The following is a 16994-nucleotide window of genomic DNA, read 5'->3' as shown; positions in this document are numbered from 1 at the left end:
CATGCTCTTCAGTAAAGTCTTCAATGATCTTGAAAACATGCATACCTGTGTTCGCTGTGAGAACATTTCTTTTCTTAAAAATGCCTTCTTTGTCTGTCCTCTTTACTTCTGTTATCGTTCGTTATTCTACTACGCAAGCAAAGTATTTCATCTGCTACCTTCAATAATTTTCTTAGTTTGCATCACCTCACTTCATTCCACTCCAGTCTATTAATTCTGTTTTAGATTTTGTTTCTCAGTTTAAACTCTTTCTCCAAGACTAAATCCATATTGTTTCTGTAGATCCTCTGTGGACTCCGATAAAGTAGGTGCTCACTGTGGCATTCATTAATCTCAGAGTTTTGATTCCTCCATGATCTTTGATTCGCTTTACAGCCTGGTCTACACAAACTTTAAAAACGAGGCAGGACAAATTGCAAACATTCCTCACTCCTTTACGGATAGTTACTTCCCTTTCAAATCCCTCGACTTTTATCATTAAAATTTGATTTTTGTACGTATTTTAGATACCTGTTTTTTTTAATACTATTCATCATCATCATCATCTGTTTAGCCTCCAGGTTCGGTTTTTCCCTCCGACTTAGCGAGGGATCCCACCTCTACCGCCTCACGAGCAGTGTCCTGGAGCTACAGACTCTTGGTCGGGGGATACAACTGGGGAGTATGACCAGTACCTCGCCCAGGCGGCCTCACCTGCTATGCTGAACAGGGGCCTTGTGGAGGGATGGGAAGATTGGAAGGGATAGGCAAGGAAGAGGGAAGGAAGCGGCCGTGGCCTTATGTTAGGTTCCATCCCGGCATTCGCCTGGAGGAGAAGTGGGAAACCACGGAAAACCACTTCCAGGATGGCTGAGGTGGGAATCGAACCCACCTCTACTCAGTTGACTTCCCGAGGCTGAGTGACCCCGTTCCAGCCCTCATACCACTTTTCAAATTTCGTGGCAGAGCCGGGAATCGAACCCGGGCCTCCGGGGGTGGCAGCTAATCACGCTAACCACTACACCACAGAGGCGGACAATACTATTCATTCTAGTCATTTTCAGAAGCTGGATGTCTGCATGTAAGGGATTGCTGGTGACAGATTCGGTGTTTACGCGGTAAAACTGCGGTAAAATGAATTAAACCTCAGCGCTAGGTCATGGCAATCAAGTTCCAGTGTCTCTGTCATCTGGGAGAGCGAAACGGAACAGTGAAATCGACACGCAGACTGTCAAAATGACATCGAATCGAAATGTCTACACACGGTAACTGTGTTCAACAGATTGTTTTATCTTTGCAATTTGCTTTACGTCGCAACGACACAGATAGGTCTTATGGCGACGATAGGATAGGAAAGTGTTAGGAGTGGGAAGGAAGTGGCCGTGGCCTTAATTAAGGCACAGCCCTAGCATTTGCCTGGTGTGAAAATGGGAAACCATGGAAAACCCTCTTCAGGGCTGCCGACAGTGGGGTTCAGACCCACTGTCTCCCAAATGCAAGCTCACAGCTGCGCGCCCCTAACCGCATGGCCAAATCGTTCGGTATTGTTATTATTGTTATTATTATTATTAATAACTAGCTGATGTACCCGTGCTTCGCTACGGGATACTCAGAAAGACTGACTTTGTGGTTTTCCTAACTGAAATCAACATAGGTCATTACAAAAACGTAAGTTTGAATGTAGCGATTAAAAGCAATGCTATCATATAAAATACTCGATCAAAAGGAAAGCCGCACGTTTTATCACTTTTAACGAACAGTGCTGCGGTTAGATTGCGGTTCCAACCTAATAGTCCAAAGTTCCAGAGCTGGGATGACCAGGTCGCAGATTGCTATGAACACTCATCTGCCATTATTCCGCTAAATATGCACACTGTTCATTCTAATCAGTGCCTCAGAGTAGGGATTGAATAGCCCGAATGCTATGATGATCCAGTGTGTTACGTACCAGTAGTATCAGAAAATTATTTTTTTTTTTTTGCTAGGGGCTTTACGTCGCACCGACACAGATAGGTCTTATGGCGACGATGGGATAGGAAAGGCCTAGGAGTTGGAAGGAAGCGGCCGTGGCCTTAATTAAGGTACAGCCCCAGCATTTGCCTGGTGTGAAAATGGGAAACCACGGAAAACCATCTTCAGGGCTGCCGATAGTGGGATTCGAACCAGAAAATTTATAAACCAGGGGAATGGCATGCTAAAGAAGAAAGTTATGTAACTACCCGGCTACTTCCCATCAATATTCAGGCAGGCTGTTACACTCTGTACGACTGGGCGAGTTAACCGTGTGGTTAGCGGTGCGCACTGTGAGCTTGCATCCGAGAGATAGTGGATTCGAACCCCATTGTCGGCAGCGCTGAAGATGGTATTCCGTGGTTTCCCACTCTCACACCAGTCAAATGCTGGGCCTGTACCTTAATTATGACCTAAGGCACTCCTAGCCCTTTCCTATCCAATCGTCGCCATAAAACGTATCTATGTCGGTGCGACGTAAATCAAATAAAAAATACTCTGTATGCAGCAGTAGTCCTATCTACCGGAGATGAGGGGCAACAGAAGACACAAAGCACATCACGACAAACAATGGTCAATGTAATGTTATTGTTGATCAATGTTATGAGCTTTCTATATTGTAGGCCTACACATTTAGTTTTCTTTCGACTCTGTGATTTGTAAAATATATTACACCGTAAACTGTAGTTTCTTATTCTCCGACTTTACATACCGATTTTCATTAAATACTGTGTACCCATTTTCTCGTTACTCGGCGCTGATATGGACTTACAGTAGTAACAAAAATCCAAATTCATGAACATCTTTGTGATCATAGCCAGTACGGTAACAATGTATATGACATGAATAATAGGAAATTTAATACTATATAACCTTAGTTATGTAGCATTCATCGATTACACCTCTAATAAGACATATTTGAGAATTACATTTTAGGCCATCCCCTAAACTACCATTTCACTCAGCGTGAATAAAATAATTTACAGCCTAGACTATAGCGACTTATTTCCTGACTTCGCATACCGATTTTCATCAAGATAGGACTACTAATAACAACAATATTTGAGAATTACATTTTAGGCCTTTCCCTAAACTACCATTTCACTCAACGTGAGTAAAATGATTTATAGCCTAGATTGTAGAGGCTCATCCCCCGACTTCACATACCGATTTTCATTATACCACTAATAACATAAATAGTTGAGAATTCAATATTAGGCCTTCCCCTAAACTACCATTTCACTCAGCGTGAGTAAAATGATTTATAGCCTAGATTGTAGAGGCTCATCCCCCGACTTCACATACCACTTTTCATTAAATTCTCTTCAACCGTTTTCTCGTGATGTGTGTACATACATACAGACAGACAGATAGACAGACAGACAGACAGACAGACAGACAGACAGACAGACAGACAGACAGACAGACAGACAGACAGAAATTACGGAAAAGTAAAAAGTGCATTTTCTTGTTACTATGGACATGACCGGTACAGAAATACCATTCTTTTCAAATTCTGAGCAATGTACAGACAAAACTCTTATTTTATATAGGCCCTATATAGATATTAATGAGTTTGTATGCCCATCTAAGGAGCGCATTTGAACATTTAGTACAATGCTCCTTTTATTCTCATCTGTCCGGCTCCATGGCTAAATAGTTACCGAGTTGGCCTTTGGTGACATGGGTCCCGGGTTCGATTTCCGGCAGCGTCGGGAATTTTAACCATAATTGGTTAATTTCGCTGGCACGGGGGCTGGGTGTATGTGTCGTCTTCATCACCATTTCATCCTCACCACGACGCGCAGGTCGCCTACGGGAGTCAAATCAAACGTCCTGCATCTGGCGAGCCGACCTTGTCCTCGGACACTCCCAGCACTAAAAGCCATACGCCATTTCATTTCTTCTCATCTTCCCAATAACATCTTCATTCGTTCACTGAATACCTTTTGGTATTCTTCTGTCCATCCTGTACTGTACATTTTAGTTTACGTTTCTCTGCAAACTTATTTTTGCTTACTAATCTTCTAAATTTTGCTCTTTATTGAATGGTTTCTCCAGTAATACAATTTTGTCGTAAATATTCGTTTATTTTCACTAACCAATTGTTGCGATTTTTCAGGTATAATTCAATCAATCAATCAATCAATCAATCAATCAATCAATCAATACTGATCTGCATTTATGGCAGGCGCCGAGGTGGCAGATTCCCTATCTGTTGTTTCCCTAGACTTTTCTTAAATGATTTCAATGACATTGGAAATGTATTGAACGCCTCCCTAGGTAAGTTGTTCCCATCCCTAACTCCCCTACCTATTTGCCCCAATTTGTCGTCTTGAATTTGGACATTACCTTCATATTGTGGTGCTAGGTTTAGAAGTTCCTTTGTCAGCCTGTTGTTATCCACATAATTCATATCCATATTATTATTGTTATTATTATTATTATTATTATTATTATTATTATTATTATTATTATTATTATTATTATTATTATTATCTGTATTCTAGTTTAAGTATAACATTACTACACTTGAAAATGAAATTGTTGAAAACGGAAAAATATTGTACTCGTGTAGATTTTATTCGTTAAAATCTTCGTCGTTGCCAAAAGTATTTCATAACAACTTGGCGGTGGCAACATGTACAGCAAGCAGAAAGCTGGAAAGTTAAATTATTATTTAACGTCAATTGTGACATTACGAAATCTCTTCTAGAGATATCTGAAATCAGATTGGATAAGAATTTAAGTTTGACACTTAGAATCTAATTTAATCAGTCAGCGTGTTCAGTAACGAAGTTGAATGATCTATACAGCGTTGTTAGTGGCGTCACATGTCATATGGCGGAACAGAGGAGTCTCGAATAGACAACGTGGCTTAACGCATCTCGCGGTACAGAAGAAGAACTGACAATACGGTGGTTGAGATCTGAAAGCAGTAACCATTTCCCCTAAGAGTTAGATGGGGCTGGTTGTTTTATCCCCTAAAAAAATTAAATATTATGAAATCTTTTCAACGATGAACAAAACAATATTCGCCTGACTGAGTGGATGAGATGGTAGAAGCGCTGACCTTCTGAGCACAAGTTGGTGGGTTCGATCCTAGCTCAGCCCGGTGGACTGCTTTTCGAGGCGTGGGCGGTGGTGGGATCGATCCCCGCCATCGGCAGACCTGAAGTTGGTTTTCTTTCATGGTTTATCACACCAAGCTGTCCCTTAATTAGGGCCACGTTTGCTTCGCAGTCCCAACCCCTTCCCACCCTAGCGTCATCAGCGTTAAACCGAGCTCGATAGCTACAGTCGCTTAAGTGCGGCCAGTATCCAGTATTCGGGAGATAGTGGGTTCGAACCCCACTGTCGGCAGCCCTGAATATGGTTTTCCGTGGTTTCCCATTTTCACACCAGTCAAATGCTGAAGCTGTACCTTAATTAATGCCACGGCGACTTCCTTCCAAGTCCTAGCCCTTTCCTGTCCCATCGTCGCTATAAGACCTATCTGTGTTGGTGCGACGTAAAGCAAATAGCAAGAAGAAGCATCTGCGTTAATGCGATGTTAAAGCACAAAAGACTATTTGTCCGGTGATATTTGAAGGTGATTAAATCCGCCTGCCTTCTGTTGGTAGATTTACCGGCTCGTGAAATAACTCTTGCGGGACAAAATTCCGGCATCTCGGCGTCTCTGAAAATTTTAAAAGTAGTTAGCGAGACGTAAAATGAATAACAATAATACTCCATTGTGTGTATGGCGAGATTTAAGTTCCCCATAGTGTTTTAATGTTTTATTCACCTTTATGTTATTGTTTTGAGGCTTATAGGGTAAATGTGAATGATATTCTGAGTAATAAGTTAAGGAATATTAGGTTAGAAATTTGCATGCCTTTTGCATTTAAAAAGGAATTTATTCAAATTTTCGTGTGTTCCGGGCTATTATTTGGTGATAATAATAAGTGAAGAGGTTATGTTATGTTTCTGTTGATATTAATTCATTAATAATCGTATGGCCTCAGCAACCGTGTGCAAACATTTTAATTTGACACCATCTGGCTGTCTGCTCGTCAGTTTCGAAATTCCGTTTTACTCTAGGCCTACTACGTGGCACAGTAAACCTAATATCTCTTGGGCGTCTACGGCTGAGTTTTAATTAATTTTGTCGGGTGAATACCCGGTTCGATCCTGGCTCAGTCCGGTGATATTTGAAGGTGCTCAAGTATGTCAGACTCATGTCAGTAGATTTACTGGCATGTAAAAAACTCCTGCGGGACAAACTTTCGGCACCTCGGCGTCTCCGAAAACCTTCAGAAGTAATTGGTGGAGCGTAAAAACAATAAAATTATTATTATTATTATTAAGCTACCAACTGTGTCACCAGAGATCTCTTACATGCCGACATCGTAAGACATGAAGTGTCGAATTGACTTTTTCTCGCCCTTACCGACCTCCTCTATCGGGTTTAAACCCACTATCTCGGGATCCGAAGGCCGAAACTCTGATCCACATAGAACATTTTCATGATGTTATGGTGAAACTAGCTCCTCATTCTGCATTAGGGTGAGAGGCAACTCCCCCCGAAACTGAACGATTCAAAGCAAAAGAAAGCCAGCCGGACTGATTATAAGAAAAGCAAACTGGCGAGGATATAGGAATACGCACTGTGGAACATGGAACATTATAATTAACATTAGAATTATCGATGGAAATGAACTCGAAATACAGTAGTGCATGAGATCTCATGAACATGAACAAAGGTACAATACGTAGCCATCACAAAGACCAAAACGAAAGGCCAAGGTAGTCAAACTCTGGATTCTTCTTCTTCTGGTTCCTATCCGTTCCGGATGTTGGCAACCATCTTGGCTGTGCTCGTCCTGTCAACTGCGGCTCGAAAAAGATCTGTAGATGTTTTAGAGGTCCACGTTCTGATGTTCTTAATCCAGGATATCCTTCTTCGGCCAACGCTTCTTTTTCCTGGAATTTTTCCTTGCAGGATGGTCTGAAGGAGATTGTATTTGCTGTTGTTCCGCAAGATGTGTCCCAGGTACTGGATCTTTCTTGCTTTAACGGTGGTCAATACTTCTATTTCTTCCTTCTGGATGATGACCGCTTTTTATTCTACAGTGGGGTATCAAAAACGGATTGTGCAAAGTCCGGTGTACGTTTCATTGTGTGGAAGGAAAGGGTATAGAACGTCAACAGATGGATTTTTCAATGAAATAATTGTGATAATGGGTGTAGTGGAAGGTGGTAACCTCATGTCTGTGATTATAGTACATAGAGCTAATGAAGACGAAACACCAGCGGGGAAAGATGAATTTTAGTCTCCTTCAGAAAAAAACATCAATTAAGTGAGAAGTGATGCACAACCTTGAGGGGTGGCACGGTGCTATAGAACACATGGGGAGCTATCCTGAACAACAATGACGAACGTCTACTACAGATATGTGTTGCGAGTAACCTCGTTATTGTAAACATATTCCAGAAATCACCACAAATTCATCCGAGTAGAGACTTCCAGAAATGAGCGATCTATCATAGATTACGCCCATAGAGGGAGCCCAACAGAGACACCAGAGTAGAAGTGATCACTACCTGCTAACGATAGACATGGTCACCGATTGTCCTGGGAAGAAAAGAAGGAAGAAGCGAGAGAAAACAAAAAATAAAGTCACACAAACTGAGAAACAAAGAACAGCAGAGAGAATTCGCTATGGCGGTATCTCAGTTTGAGGAACAGGAACCACAGAGAGAGAGAGAGAGAGAGAGAGAGAGAGACAAAACAGAGGAAATGTGGAAATACTTTAATAATAGGTCTATCATTCTCACGGCAGCAACTAGCAAGTCTGCCCAAGGGAAGAAGACCACTCGCTAGTGGACGGAAGAATGCAAAGTAGAAGTGAAAAAGGCGCTCTGGATAAATGAAATGCCCGCCAACGAGGGTGCAGTCTACCAGGCATACAAAGACAATAAGAGTGAAGGATACGGTCAAGAAGGCCAAGATAGAAACATGGGAGGAGTATGGTCACTTCATAGAATCATCCGCAGCAGAGAACCAGAAGCTATTCCACAAGGTGTTGAAAGTCTTGAGGAAAGGATTGCCCTCCCAAATATGTCGTGATCCTAAGAACTGGGCAGGCTAGGGACTTGAGTTCGATTTTAGGAGCAATACACAACAAATCAGATTGACCTATCACCAAAAATGTCACCATGTATTAATAATTCTTAATCGTTCTACATACACTTTTCTTATATACAAATTATACTTTTCTGGTCTTTACTGAGGGAACTCCCTACCCACAAATCAATGATTGAGACTAGAACTATTTTAAGTTCCCTTTGAAAATATCTTGAAGTCAGGCTCACTCTTTAGTCTCTTAAATACAGTTAATACTTAGCTCGGTTGGATGTCCTCTCTCTTCTTTCTTCATTCTTCCGAACGCCAATGCAACTTCGAACGCCTGGCTGACTGTTCGAACGAAAATTCAGATCCACAGATTCGAACTCTTGGCCTTTTAGCGAAGAAGGAGCCGCACCAAAGATTGGGTCTCTCCTCATTGAGTATCTGTTCAGCTTACTAAAGGGCTCCTCTACTGGACTTAATGTCTGTAGTACCGCTTATCACCCTGTTGCGTCTAAACTCTCAAATTATTTTCTGTCAAGTCTTTGTCTCTCTCTCTCTGAACTTCCTGCCGGTTCACTTACTACCAATGAGATTATACCGTCTTTCAGAACCCTATTCTCACACCATATGCGGAGCTTCTCTCCGATAAAAACTCGATCACGGTTACAAAGCTTCTCCTCGATATGAACTCAACCACCGATACAGAGTTTCTCTCGATACGAACTCGGTCACGGCTACAGAACATCTCCCCCGCTACGCCCCAAAACTCCAACTTATAATGTCTAGTCTGTCTTTCTAGAAGTTACCAGCGTTCTTCCCAAATATCAACCCCTACTACTTGATAACTGTGATGTGTTTTAAGCTGATTGGCTCTCGTGAATCTCCTACGACTTTAAGGGTGCTGTCTATGCAAGGCCTCTGGAAGTTACTAGAACAAAAAAAATTACAGCGTCATAGCGCTGCGTTTTTCCTTTGCAGTTTATGTGACGTACGCGGCTCTGCCTAAAGTTTGGCGACAGCTAGGTGCTGACACAATATTTCACTTCTGTTTCCACCAAGCTTTACTTTATTCTGAATTTTATGCATCAGTACGTGCATTACACTCAATTAGAATTATCACTCACTGTCTCACATCTGTAAACACTGTTACTTCTTGACACTGGGACACACTCTCTTGAATTTCATTATTTTTTCCGCCCTCATGTCCTGTAAAACAAGTAAACAATTAAACAATAGTTGCAAGGGTGGGTTTTCTGTCCACTCCCTTGTCACTGGCGGGGGGCGGGGGTGGATTGCGTCGTCTCTTATTATGGCTGTGTTGACTTCGTCATTGTGTGTTTCTTCTCTCAGTCCTCCCTCACTTGGTTCCCTGTGGTGGCTAGATCTGTAACATAACATAATGTAGGTTAAAGACACAGATAAATAGTCATGTACATATATACAGGTGTTTACAGTGTGGTGTGCGTGCGTAATATTAAGTGGTGCGGTGTAGTGAGTTGGTGTCAGCTTAGGAGGGAGGGCGCTTTCGGACTTCGGGCCTCTTAACCCTGTGGCTGAACAGAATGTGTTTCGGCATGGGGTATTTGGTGTATAGATCGATGTCGTAGCGTCCTATTCCACTGACTACTGGGTTGATCTTGTTACCCCATGATTTCGTGTATATTCGGAGTGTTTGTTTTCGTATGTGTTGCCTTATCGAGCTGACTTTCGCAATTTCGCGTAGGTAGCGTATTGGTGTGTCAAACGGGAGTCTAGCCGCTGCTCGGATGCATTTATTTTGTATTAATTCCAGCTTATCCAGGTTCGTCATAGCAGTGTGGCCCCAGGCGGGAGCTGCGTACGTTATTATTGGCCTAATTAAGGCCTTGTACATGTTAATTGCTACTCTCTTGTTAATACTGGGCCTTTTATTCAGTATAGGATAGAGCTGTGTCAGTCGTGCGTGTGTTCTCCGCTGGATGTCTTTAATGTGATGTAGCTTGGTTAGTTTCCTATCTAGGACTACTCTTACATATTTGACTTTGTCGTGCCATGCAATGTCTTGATTAAATAGTTTGAGCGGTTTGATTTTGGCTGACCTATGTTCTTCCCAGTGAACAACACAGCTTGGCATTTGTCAACATTGACCTTGATGCACCATTTGGTTAGCCAGGGCTCGAGAGTTCTCAGTGCTACTTGTAGTCTCTTTCGGGTGCATGCCAGATGAGGGTGTTGTACTGTGATAGCACTGTCATCCGCGTAGAGGTGCGTGGTAGCGAGTTCCGCTGTCGGCATGCCGTTCATAAATAGGATGAACAGGATTGGGCCTATTAGTGATCCTTGGGCTATGCCCGCCCTAATCGGTCGCTTGCTTGACAGTCTGTTGTGACTTGAAACTCTTTCGGCCTTCCAGGTATGATTTAATCTTTTGTACCCTGGGTGGAATTCGAGGTCTATTAATTTCGCTAAAAGGCCTTCGTGCCACACTTTATCGAATGCCTTCTGGATATCAAGGAATACCGTGCCTGTGTCCCTCCGCTTGTTTAGTCCGATGGTCGCTTGTTCTATGACCCGGGCAAGCAGTTGCGGGGCGGAGTGGCCATTCCTAAAACTAAATTGTTCATTTCGAATGATTCCTTTTTCTTTGATATGTGCTATTAGTCTTTTCAGTAGTATTTTCTCGAATACTTTGCTGAGGGCGTCCAGGAGGCTGATGGGTCTGTAATTATTGGGGTCAGATTTGTCCTTGCCTGGTTTCCCAAACACAAGGATTCTCGCCTTTTTCCACTGTTCTGGATAATACTGCAATTGTAACATTGCATTGTATATCTTGGTGAGTAGTGTGAGGGCGTTCTGAGCTTCTTGAGTATTATGTTCTGAATCTCGTCCTGGCCGGGTGCCTTCTTCGGCTTAAGGTGATCTATTATCCACTTAATTTCGTGGATATTAGTCTTCTTAACCTCGGGCTTAGGTGCGTTTGCTAGGAATTCCGCTACCTTGGCCTCTGTTTGTCTAGTGAAAGGATCGGACGGTTCGTCATTGGGCGTAAAAGCCGCTTCCAGTGAGTCAGTGAGTTTTCGTATGTGGTTCTCGCGTGAAATATCTCGCTAAGTTCCACACCGGTCTGATGTTTGTGTCAAACGTACTCAGTTTGTTATTCCAGATCTGCGACCTGTATTCCATTAGTTCGGTTTCGATTTCTGTTCTGAGTTGGTTTTTAAGTTCCCGGTCTTCATCGCGGTGATATCGGGCCCAGTTGCGCCTGTGTTGGTTGCGCTTGTGTATTAGATCTTTAATGTAGGCCGGTATCTCGATGTTAGTGTGGTGTTTAGGTTTGTGTACTGGGATGCTCACTGTTGTGGCTGCCTGGATCGCATTTATGAGTGTTTTTATTCATTCTTCCACTTGGGCTGGGCTTCCTATTTGTATGCCTGTAGGAGTGAATCGAGTTTTCTTTCAAATTTACCCCATTTTGCTGATTTATAGTTGAGCCGACGCTTGGGATTATTCTGATATTCCTCTGGGTTCCCATCCAGTGTAAATATCACTGGTTGGTGCCTCGATCCGAGGTCGTTTATTACTTTTATGCTGTGCCTTTGAGGAATATGTCGCAGTAGGGCTATGTCTAGTTATATCGGAGACCTAATCGTTTGGCGCTAAAACGTGGGTTCGCTGGGGGCTGTTACCACATAGTCCTGGGATAGATGTGGTTAACACTCTCGCACACTACAGCCCATATTTCAAGCAAACCTGATGTGCAACGTCATTGGGCCGTTCCTACCGCCACGATAATGCGATTTGCGGGAAATATGAATCGTCATCTTTCAGATGTATAAACACGCCTACCAACGTTCGTTAATCTAGCACAACGCCTTCTTGGTGTTTGGATATTTATTCCGCCAGTGTATTATATTTTTAATATAGGTTAGATTATTTTATTAATTACATTAAGTGTAGTTGTTATTAATAATGTGTATTAATAAAAATAGTTTAGCCGGGCTGAGTGGATCAGATGGTTGAGGTGCTGGTATTCTGACCCCAACTTGGCAAGTGCGATCCTGGCTCAGTCCGGTGGTATTTGAAGGTGCTCAAATACGTCAGCCTTGTGTCGGTAGATTTCTATTATTATTCAATTGGCTTTAGGTCGCACCGACACAGATCGGACTTGTGGAGACAATGGGAAAGGAAAGGTCTAGGGGTGGAAAGAAAGCGGCCGTGGCCTTAATGGTGTGAAAATGGGGAACAACGGAAAACCATCTTCAGAGCTGCCGACAGTGGGGTTTGAACCCACTACCTCCCGAATACAAGCTAAGAGCTATATGCCTCGAACCACGGAGCAAACTCGCTGAGTAGTAGTGGGGTGTAGAACTGAAAGTCCTCATATTACTTCGTATTGCAGGCAGAGGTGACTAGGAAATACAGCCAGTCACGCACGATACCGTTTGTCGTGTTTCGCTGTTTCGTCATTCCCTACAAGAAAATAATAATAGGCCTACATGCTGGATTGTGTTACAAGCAAAAGCAACATAATTAAGCTAATCGCAAAAAACCTATGTACTTTAAGAAAACACTTATTTGAAATATGATGCATCCTTTATGTTTTTTCTACTGTTTGTTAAATTGTATACCGCACACATAGAGGGCGTTATTTATGCAGTTCATTTCTTCGATCTAATCTATTAAAAGTAGCGCACTATAAGCGGACGCACAATTAACTTGTTACATTCTTAATTTATTAGTTTTTCTCTGCTGGTAGGTGGTAGTGGACTGCTGAAGTGTCAACAAGAATAAATTATTAAAAGAGAGTATTTCAAATGTTCACTCGTCCTCTGGATCTGGTGTGTTGCAGAAGAGGAGCTGTGCGGTGTGGAGGAGCAGGGAAAGCGGAAGAAGCCCAGGAGGAACCGGACAACGTTCAGTACGGGGCAGTTGTCAGCACTGGAGAGGGTGTTCGAGCGCACGCATTACCCTGACGCCTTCGTGCGCGAGGAATTGGCGCGGCGGGTGAACCTCAGCGAGGCACGAGTACAGGTAACCCTCCCTTCCAGATTACACTAATGATAATATCTTCAAATAATGTTACAATATTTTTGTAGTCAATGTTATAAACAGGCAATCTGTCCCTTGAACTACAGATCTTAAGAGATGCCCATCATATCATTGCTGGATTACCGTATTTAAAGCAAAACAAACCCGCGGCATGCACAGTCCGTCGCGGAACTTGGACCGCCCAGAGAGAAGTCTTGCCACGTGGTCAGCACAGCATCCTCGTACTGTTGTCCTCTCATATCAGACAACTCCTCGGTTAGTCCTCAGTCGATAACTACAATCCTCGGACGAGCCAGAAATCGAACTCATGGCCTTCGGGTAAGATAAAGACACGCTGCCCGTACTGTACACCTAGGGCTTAGTAATTCCCTGTCTCGCTAAAGTTTAAATTGCTAAAAATTATGTTCCTCCATCTCTGGAACGTCCACACCTATAACACTGAAATGCTCAGTATATATGTATGTATGTATGTATGTATGTATGTATGTATGTATGTATGTATGTATGTATGTATGTATGTATGTATGTATGTATGTATGTATGTATGTATGTATGTATGTATGTATGTATGTATGTATGTATGTATGTATGTATGTATGTATGTATGTATAGATAGATAGATAGATAGATAGATAGATAACCCTTAGCTTGAAGGCCGCTTGAATCCTTGACACATCGACCATTAGCTGTGATAGGTAGCCTAGACGTCAGTGAAGACGCGTTCCGTACTAGGAAAATATTTAATCTATTCTTGGCATCTTTTTTTTTTTTTTGATTCCCTGAAGGATAAGTGACCCTCATTATTTGAATAAGATGTATGATTTAATTTTACTTAAAATGCTTTTTGAGGGGGAACAAACAGTGTTTTATCGAATTCACGCGGTCAGAGGACTACTTCCATAGTTTCTTCAAACTGCTATAAATGTGAATATTATCTGTTGTAGTTTCTGAGATACAGTTACATACTTTATTTGAAAATCCAATGGTTCTAAACTAATTGTGAAATTAACAACTGGTTCGATAGAAGGCAATTCGGTTTTAGGAAAGATTATTCCACTGAAGCTCAACTTGTAGGATTCCAGCAAGATATAGCAGATATCTTGGATTCTGGAGGTCAAATGGACTGTATCGCGATTGACCTGTCTAAAGCATTTGATAGGGTGGATCATGGGAGACTACTGGCAAAAATGAGTGCAATTGGACTAGACAAAAGAGTGACTGAATGGGTTGCTATATTTCTACTACAAAATAGATCTCAGAGAGTTAGAATAGGTGAAGTTTTGTCTGACCCTGTAATAGTTGAGAGGGGAGTTTCTCAGGGCAGTGTTATCGGACCTTTATGTTTTCTTATATATATAAATGATATGAGTAAAGGAGTGGAATCGGAGGTAAGGCTTTTTGCGGATGATGTTATTCTCTATAGAGTGATAAATAAGTTACAAGATTGTGAGCAACTGCAACGTGACCTCGAAAATGTTGTGAGATGGACAGCAGGCAATGGTATGTTGATAAACGGGGTTAAATGTCAGGTTGTGAGTTTCACAAATAGGAAAAGTCCTCTCAGTTTTAATTACTGCGTTGATGGGGTGAAAGTTCCTCTTGGGGATCATTGTAAGTATCTAGGTGTTAATATAAGGAAAGATCTTCATTGGGGTAATCACATAAATGGGATTGTAAATAAAGGGTACCGATCTCTGCACATGGTTATGAGGGTGTTTAGGGGTTGTAGTAAGGATGTAAAGGAGAGGGCATATAAGTCTCTGGTAAGACCCCAACTAGAGTATGGTTCCAGTGTATGGGACCCTCACCAGGATTATCTGATTCAAGAACTGGAAAAAATCCAAAGAAAAGCAGCTCGATTTGTTCTGGGTAATTTCCGACAAAAGAGTAGCGTTACAAAAATGTTGCAATGTTTGGGTTGGGAAGAATTGAGAGAAAGAAGAAGAGCTGCTCGACTAAGTTGTATGTTCCGAGCTGTCAGCGGAGAGATGGCGTGGAATGACATTAGTAGACGAATAAGTTTGAATGGCGTTTATAAAAGTAGGAAAGATCACAATATGAAGATAAAGTTGGAATTCAAGAGGACAAACTGGGGCAAATATTCATTTATAGGAAGGGGAGTTAGGGATTGGAATAACTTACCAAGGGAGATGCTCAATAAATTTCTAATTTCTTTGAAATCATTTCGGAAAAGGCTAGGAAAGCAACAGATAGGGAATCTGCCACCTGGGCGACTGCCCTAAATGCAGATCAGTATTGATTGATTGATTGATTGATTGATTGATTGATTGATTGATTGATTGATTGATTGATTGATTGATTGATCACAGGCCAAACTCTGAATTCCACAGGAGCCAGGTTGTTATGGCAACGTAAAGAATGAAGCAAAATCGGTAGAAATCACAGCCAAGTGTGTCAGATTGATTCAAATTACCACAGGTATCGATAATACAAGGGAAAAATATTCAAATATAACTTAATGAATGTCCAAAATCTTTCTAGGAGCTTTTTTTAAAAAAATGATATACGAAAATAAAGAGGAAATTCTGATTATTTTTGTGGTATAATAATCTGAAAGTGTGAAAGTTCTCGATATTTAGCGCTCAAACTCCTCGTAAACTGAAAATTAGCATCTGATATTCAGCTACTCTCTTATCAGAATAATGTTACAGAATCCAAGGAACCTCTGCTATGCAAGTGGAGATGAATGTTTTGTGATTGCTGTTGTTCTTTTGCGGGAAAGAAGCGGCCGTGGCCTTAATTAAGGTACAGCCTCAGCGTTTGCCTTGTCTGAAAATGGGAAACTACGGAAAACCATCTTCAGGGATGTCGACAGTGGGGTTCGAACTCCCCTAACCGTACGACCATCTCGCCCCGTCTATTTGATCTGTAGAAAGAGAGTTGGTGATGTTAGTGACTACTGTTTATTGTTTCAAGGGGAAGTACAATTAGGCAATCATCCCTTCTATGCTTTACGTCGCACCGAAACAGATATGTCTTATGGCGACGATGGGACAGGAAAGGTCTAGAAATGGGAAGGAAGCGGCCGTAGCCTTGAATTAAGGTACAGCTGCAGCATTTGCCTGGTGTGAAAATGGGAAACCACCGGGCGAGTTGACCGTGCAGTTAGGGGTGCGCGTCTGTAAGCTTACATCCGGGAGATAGCGGTTCGAATCCCACTGTCAGCAGCCCTGAAGATGGTTTTGCGTGGTTTCCCATTTTCACACCAGACAAATGCTGGGGTTATAGTTTAAGGCCACAAGTGCTTCCTTCCAACTCCTAGGCCTTTCCTATCCCATCGTCGCAATAAGACCTGTCTGTGTCAGTGCGACGTAAATCCACTAGCAAAAAAATGGGAAACCACGGAAAACCATCTTCAGGGCTGCCGACAGTGGGATTCGAACCCACTATCTCCCGATGCGAGCTCACAGCTGCGTGCCCCTAACCGCACGGCGCTCGCCCGGTAATCATCCCTTCTTAACTCTTATCACAAGTGAAAAATAAAAGAGGTCCGGCCCTACGAGAATAGAAGTATGAGCAAAGAAAGGGAAGGGCTACGAAAGGGGCCTCACAAACCTAGTATTGTGGTAGGTCGGACGTGAAGGTTGGCGCAAGTGAACTGTATCCGTGGCAAACTCACCTGACTCACTGACGCATGCCGCGAACCAGTGTTGTTTGACTGGCCCACAGCATTTGATTGTATTTCTTGTGCTATTATTATTTTTATTTATACCCCGAGGCCACACTCACCGATAGGGGTAGCTCGTTACCGCGAGGACGCGACATGCTGTAAATGTCGCGGAACACAGAGACAGTTCCGCCCCAGTGCGGACGGATATTGCGAGGCTGTACGGTGGCGCTA

General features: G+C 42.4%; 1 protein-coding gene across 1 annotated transcript in view; it reads left to right on the top strand.

Annotated features, from left to right (window-relative positions):
* Positions 1–16994, top strand: part of LOC136880733 (paired mesoderm homeobox protein 2) — a 214391-nt gene that overhangs the window by 121839 nt on the left and 75558 nt on the right. The window contains exon 2 of the mRNA XM_067153321.2: positions 12933–13114. Within this exon, the coding sequence (XP_067009422.2) occupies positions 12933–13114 (182 nt within the window). The remainder of the gene's footprint in view (positions 1–12932; positions 13115–16994) is intronic.

This window comes from Anabrus simplex, chromosome 1 (genome assembly GCF_040414725.1).
Source record: "Anabrus simplex isolate iqAnaSimp1 chromosome 1, ASM4041472v1, whole genome shotgun sequence".
Lineage (NCBI taxonomy): Eukaryota > Metazoa > Arthropoda > Insecta > Orthoptera > Tettigoniidae > Anabrus > Anabrus simplex.
This window is presented reverse-complemented; position numbering and strand designations above follow the sequence as displayed.